The 5,851-nt window shown below is 46.5% G+C and overlaps 1 protein-coding gene across 3 annotated transcripts in view; it reads right to left on the bottom strand.

Moving 5' to 3' along the window:
• ACTR3B (actin related protein 3B) overlaps positions 1-5,851 on the bottom strand; it is a 76,741-nt gene that overhangs the window by 25,179 nt on the left and 45,711 nt on the right. For all 3 annotated transcript variants that reach the window (XM_014588499.2, XM_006150244.3, XM_027772538.1), the window contains one exon: positions 4,694-4,786. In XM_014588499.2, the coding sequence (XP_014443985.1) occupies positions 4,694-4,786 (93 nt within the window). The remainder of the gene's footprint in view (positions 1-4,693; positions 4,787-5,851) is intronic.

The following is a 5,851-nucleotide window of genomic DNA, read 5'->3' as shown; positions in this document are numbered from 1 at the left end:
AAGCAAACTGCATGGTTGGCCTCTGTCTGATCCCTCATATCCCTCCTCGTGGTGAGCCACTGGCCCCTTCCCAGCACTCACCTGTGTCACCTCTCAGTGTCACTTCACAAGACAAATAGCTATCTTCCCCTGGCTTCTAGAGTTTTCTTTCCCTTCTTTATTAGCCAGGTCCTTTTTGGCTTCTGTGATGGTTAATTTTATGTGTCAACCTGGCCAGGACTCAGCACCCAGTGATCGACCCAACGCTACCCCCAGTATGGCTAGGAGTGTGTCTTGTGGTGTGATTAACATTAAGATGACCTCCACAGGGGCTGGAAACTAGTGTGGCAGTAAAATGCAACACTCTACAAGGCTGATCCACATGTTAAGGTTCCAGGTTCACGTCCTCAGACCTCCTTAGTGTGCTCAAGTATACTGTGTGCCCATTATCTGGGGAAGGCTGGGAATGAAGTGCAGTGTCAAGACCCTGTTGAAGGTATGCACACATTTGTGTGTGTGTGTGTGTGTGTGTGTGTGTGTGTGCTTTCTGTCTCTTGATGTAAGAAATTAGCTTTAAAAAAAAAAGAGATTAATACATGTGGCCCCCATCCAATCAATTGAAGGCCTTAGAGCAAAATCTAGGTTTTCCAGAGAAGAGATTTTTTTTTTTTTGAGAGATTTTCACTGTAGGGCGCGTGCGCTCGCCAGACAGACAGAGAGAGACATAGAGACAGAAAGCGAGAAATCACCCCCCAGGGGGGATGGTCACGCCACAATCCCTTCTCCATTCTCCTCTCGGGATCTTGGGCACGCACACACACGCGCCCGGCGTGAGTTTTAAGCCACCGGGTCCGGGACACGAACCGCGGTCGACTACGTGGGAGTCCAGCGACATAGCCATTACGCTAACTGCTGGTTCCCCAGAGAAGAGATTTTGTCCAAGACTGCAGCATCAACCTGCCTAAGCTTCCAGCCTGTTGATGTGCCCTGCAAAACAAACTTCAGAGACACCAGCTCCCTCCAACCAGTGCCCACCCACTTCCTTCCACCTGGCCATCTCCCCTCCACCAGCTCAGCTGGCCTAAGACACCACTCAACGGCACCTTCCCAAAGCCTTCCTCGTCCCATCTAATTAAAATGCAATCTGCCCCTTCTCCAATCACCATAATTTGCATGATTCATTTTAATGACATTTTGCTTACCGTGATTCCCATTTGAGTTATTTTGGTGTTTTTAGTTTTACAAGCTTTTGAAGACAAGAATATCTCCTATATACTTAAATCCCCTAATTTAACAACATTAGTATCTTGTACCTAGCAGGCACTTGAGAACTCATGAATAGAAGTGAGAAGAAACACAGTTATATAACAAAGCACTCAGGTTGTTGCCTCGGCCCTTGAGTGACACACAGAGGTTACTACACAAGCCTAATCCAAGACCACATTAGAATCACTTGGGAAGCTATTTTCCTTAAGTTTTATTTTTTATTTTATTTCTTTCATGAGAGAGATGGGAAAAGGGTGAAAGGGAGAGACAGAGACATAAAGACAGATAGGAACACCCAACAGAATCTTCATACTACGATCCACACCCCAGCTCAGTCCTTTAGCCAGATCATCCACGGGAAACTTGGACCTACGAATCTATCAATGCCCCAAATCACTACTCTCACTACAGTGCGGTCACTGACCAGCATCCCTTCCTACCCTTTCCTGCACATCCACCAGGAGGATGACTCTGGAAGGCCAGAGAGGGTGCACATTGGCTCATGGCACTTTGGCTCATGTCTCATGTCACTAAGGTGCAGGTGACACACCGTGTGGCTGGGACCTGACTCTTCCCACCCTTCCCTGACACTTCCAGTCACAGTGTTGGTGACGGGAGAGGAATGAGGGTTGGGGACAGACTTAGCAGAGGTCATCTGTGCACAGCAGCAGAGGAGCCGCAGGTGTCCAGGATGGCGACAGAAATCTGAATGCCAAGGGAGAGACACGCCAGGGTGAGGCCCCTGTCTGTGCATCCTGTGGCCACGTTCCCATCCCCATCCCTCATCTCTTCATTATAAGCCACATCCCCTACCACCTCGAATCCATCCTTCCTCTCATGATTCCTTCCTGGGTTTAGACATCAGCCTGACACCTGACCACCGCCAGGGCCCACCTGACCTACACCTCCCCAGCCACAACATGTGAAATCGCAGTGACCAACCGCTCTGATGGCAGTCCCGTGCTCCGTGTGTGTGCTTCCTGGTGTCCCCCGTTTGTGAAGCCTCCCTGAGTTTAGGACTAGCTCATTTTGCACAGTGTTACTTAATGATTTAATAATTCTAAGACTAGAAATGGCATCACAATGCAGTTACAATCAGAAAAGAGTGGCTCTCCACACGAGGGAGCCAGGCCGATTCCATCAGGTGACTTTGTACCTAACACAGTAAAAACAGAAACAGGCTGTCTTCTCTAAACAATACGGCCTTTGTGCCAAGCTACTCAATCTCAACATTTCAAATCAACTAGGTTGAGGAATTTGCCCCACAACAAGAACAAGAGGAAACAGCACCAAGTAGTCTAACGCCAATGGGCTCCCTCTCCAGGTGCCCTTAGTCTGGGCCGCCGTCTCCCATCTCCGGGCTCACAGTCATCATCTGTTAAGTAAGGGGCTCAATCTTCCTGGCCATCTCTACTCAAAAGTTCTATAAAATCCACTGAAATAAGTGAACTCATTGTCAAAAGGAAATATCTGTCACTCCACCGTGCATGATCTGCATGTGCTAGTAGAGTCTCCCTTCCTTCATGATGACAGTGAGAGGAAACAGTGTCCCCTCAGAGCCTGCTTTCACTGATGGGAACCCACAGCTAATGCTGAGATTTAAGTGTGGAAGAGCCACACACACCACAGGGTTTTCCTGTCATACTCCAGTCTCTCTCTACAGAGTTCAATTTTCCTGTGTTTTGTTTGTTTGTTTTATGTTTGTTTGTTCACTTATTTAATGAATGGGGGAGAGATAGGAACACCTGTCTAATCATGCTGCCATCATCCTACCCCACCCTACCCCTGGGCTTCCGGCCAGCAAGAAAGTGTTCAGGTCAGTCCAGACTAAACAGGGCCTACCTGTGGCCTCAGTGTCACACAGCACTGGCCTGTTGGCCGGCACTACCATAGCCGGGACATTTTCTTGGTATGTTTTACTGGAGAAGAGAGTGTTTAATTAAGAATATGCATCAAATTAAGGATATAAAGAATTACCATTTGCTTTTACTCATAAAAAGTTGTCTATATAGAAAAAAGTTCTGATTATAGAATAACATTTAACTATGAAATTCAAATAATTTTAAAACACAAAAAGGAGAGAATAAAATTAGCCATGATCTTACCCAAAGACATTTTATTGAATATTTACTTCCAGAGATTAATATGGATCATTCAAAAAACATGCAAACTCTATTTTAAATGAAATGAACTATCGCATGTAAATTTTACAAACCGCTTTTTCCATTAACAATACATACCATAGGTATTGTTTCATTTGAGCTTATATTGATTTACCTGATTCTTCTTAAAGGCTATTGGTAACCCACTGTGCAGCTGAACTAAAACCGAGTCCACTGGGCTGAGCCTGAGCCTCCCTCTGCCCTCCTGGCTGCCCAAGTGTGCGTGAGCCACGGCGAAGCCTGAGGCTCAGGCTGAGCTCTGAGCCCCGAAGGCACAACACAGAGGCTAAGGAGATGGGGAGGCTGACTAAGCACACGTCTGCTCTCAACGTCTGACTGTTGGCAACATGTCTTTCTAGTCAATAATGACACAGACTAGATTCTTCTCACTCCAGTTTTCAAAATTCCCTGCAATCAAAACTTTTGGAAAAACTATTACACGAGCACATTCTCTTTGCTCTGTTTCAGGCTGTATCTGCCCACACCGCATTGTCACTGAACCTAAAATGATGAGACAAGGCCAAGGGAGGTCCCAGAAAGGATGAGGAGGAACCACTTTCGCTGCTCAATCAAAAGATGTGATGAGGCAGCCTTGGTGGGCAGGCAGTAGAATACCAAACTGCAGTGCTGAAGCCACATGGCTGGCCATGGGTTCAGATCCCAAGTCAACCTGATATCCTTTCAAGGGGCTCACTGGCCATCACTCACTCACTCTCCTTTTCTCTCTCTGTTCCATGTACACATATATGCTCTCTTTGTGAAAAAATAAACTTTAAAAACATACAACAAAGAGTCAACCCCATGGCCTAGTGGTTAAGGGAGCCAGATCCCACATGGCTGAACACAGTTCAAATCCTGACTCTGGCAGCTCAAAAAACACTCTGGGCACATGTGCTTATGTATCAGGATGGGGAAATGAAGCAGAAGGGGGTAAAGCATGACCATGCCCCACTTAGGGATGCTCTCTTTCTTCCTTCCTCTGTCTATCTATTGAGTATAAGTGCCCTTTGGGAATTTAAAAAAAAAAAAAAAAAAAAACGGTGTGGCTAAAATTACCCAAATTAAAATAGGGCTTGCCAGATAAAAATCAAAGATGTCACAAGGTTTAAATGAATCACTCCTAGTTAACTAAGTCCCATCATCCCCTTGGCAATTAAAATTTTTACAAATATTTGGTCTTTAACGAACCCTGTAAAACAGAAAGTGAAACACAGATGTCTGTGTACTGATAGACACCCTCTTCTAAGAATGAAGGCCTTCCCTTAGGAACGACCCAAATACCTTACCTTATAGAGCGGGCGGCGCACATCAATGGGGCAGTTCTGTATCACTTCGTCAACGACGTCCGAGATGGATTCCATAAAGTCTGGGTTGGCAAACTGAATTTCATATAAACATAAGACAAGCGTTACACATTTCTCTCAACCAGAACAACCCAAAGGTAACTTTAACCAGCATACGTTTTACTATAGCATAAAACACTGCACTGGGGAATGAGGACATGTCCAATGAAGCCCGGGTGACTGGCTACGTGTGCATGAAATGATGCTAAGGCAGGGCTCCTCCAAAGGTGAAACGGAAAGTGTCCAACAGCAGCAAAGACGAGCCCTGCACCGTGAGCAGTGACAGCGTGTGTGATCTGTGCGTCATCTGTGAATATAAATGCCACGAAAGGCCAGCCAGGGTCAGGGAAGGGGTCGTAACATGCTCCGTGAAAGACGACTTCAGGACCAGCAGCTAGCGTAATGGCTATGTCACTGGACTCCCATGTAGTCGACCGTGGTTCAAGTCCCAGATCCAGTGACTTAAATTCATGCTGGGCGCGTGTGCATGCATGCCCAAGATCCCGAGACGAGAATAGAGGAGAAGGGATTGCGGCGTGGCCATCCCCCCAGGGGGTGATTTCTCACTTTCTGTCTCTCTCTGCCTTTCTGGTGAGTGCACACACCCTATGGCAAAAACCTCTCCCCCCCACCCCACCCCCAAAAAAAAAGAAGAAGAAGAAGAAAGATGAATTCCACGTGGTCCAGAAAATGGGAGGGATGTTTTGTTTGATGATGGAGGCTCAAAATGAAATGATCCACGAGAAAATCATGGTACTGGGACCAGCAGATGGCATAATGGTTACGTCACTGGACTCCCACATAGTCAACCATGGTTCAAGTCCTGGATCTGGCAGCTTAAAACTCATGCCAGGTGCGTGTGCGTGCGTGCCCAAGATCCCAAGGAGAGAATGAAGGAAAAGGGATCGCGGTGTGGCCATCCTCCCTAAGGGTGATTTCTCACTTTCTGTCTGTCTCTGTCTGTCCAGCAAGCACACGCACCATAGAGTAAAAAAAAATCTCTCTTTAAAAATAAAAACCAAGATACTCAAATAGCCTTATCATCCAGTTAAAAAAAAGGCCTTTGTGGAGGGGGCAGCAGGTGGGATGGTAGGTTCCCTC

This window comes from Tupaia chinensis, unplaced genomic scaffold, assembly GCF_000334495.1.
Source record: "Tupaia chinensis unplaced genomic scaffold, TupChi_1.0 Scaffold000280_1, whole genome shotgun sequence".
Classification (NCBI taxonomy): domain Eukaryota; kingdom Metazoa; phylum Chordata; class Mammalia; order Scandentia; family Tupaiidae; genus Tupaia; species Tupaia belangeri.
The sequence above is the reverse complement of the archived record's forward strand: the minus strand, read 5'-3'. Positions and strand labels throughout refer to the sequence as shown.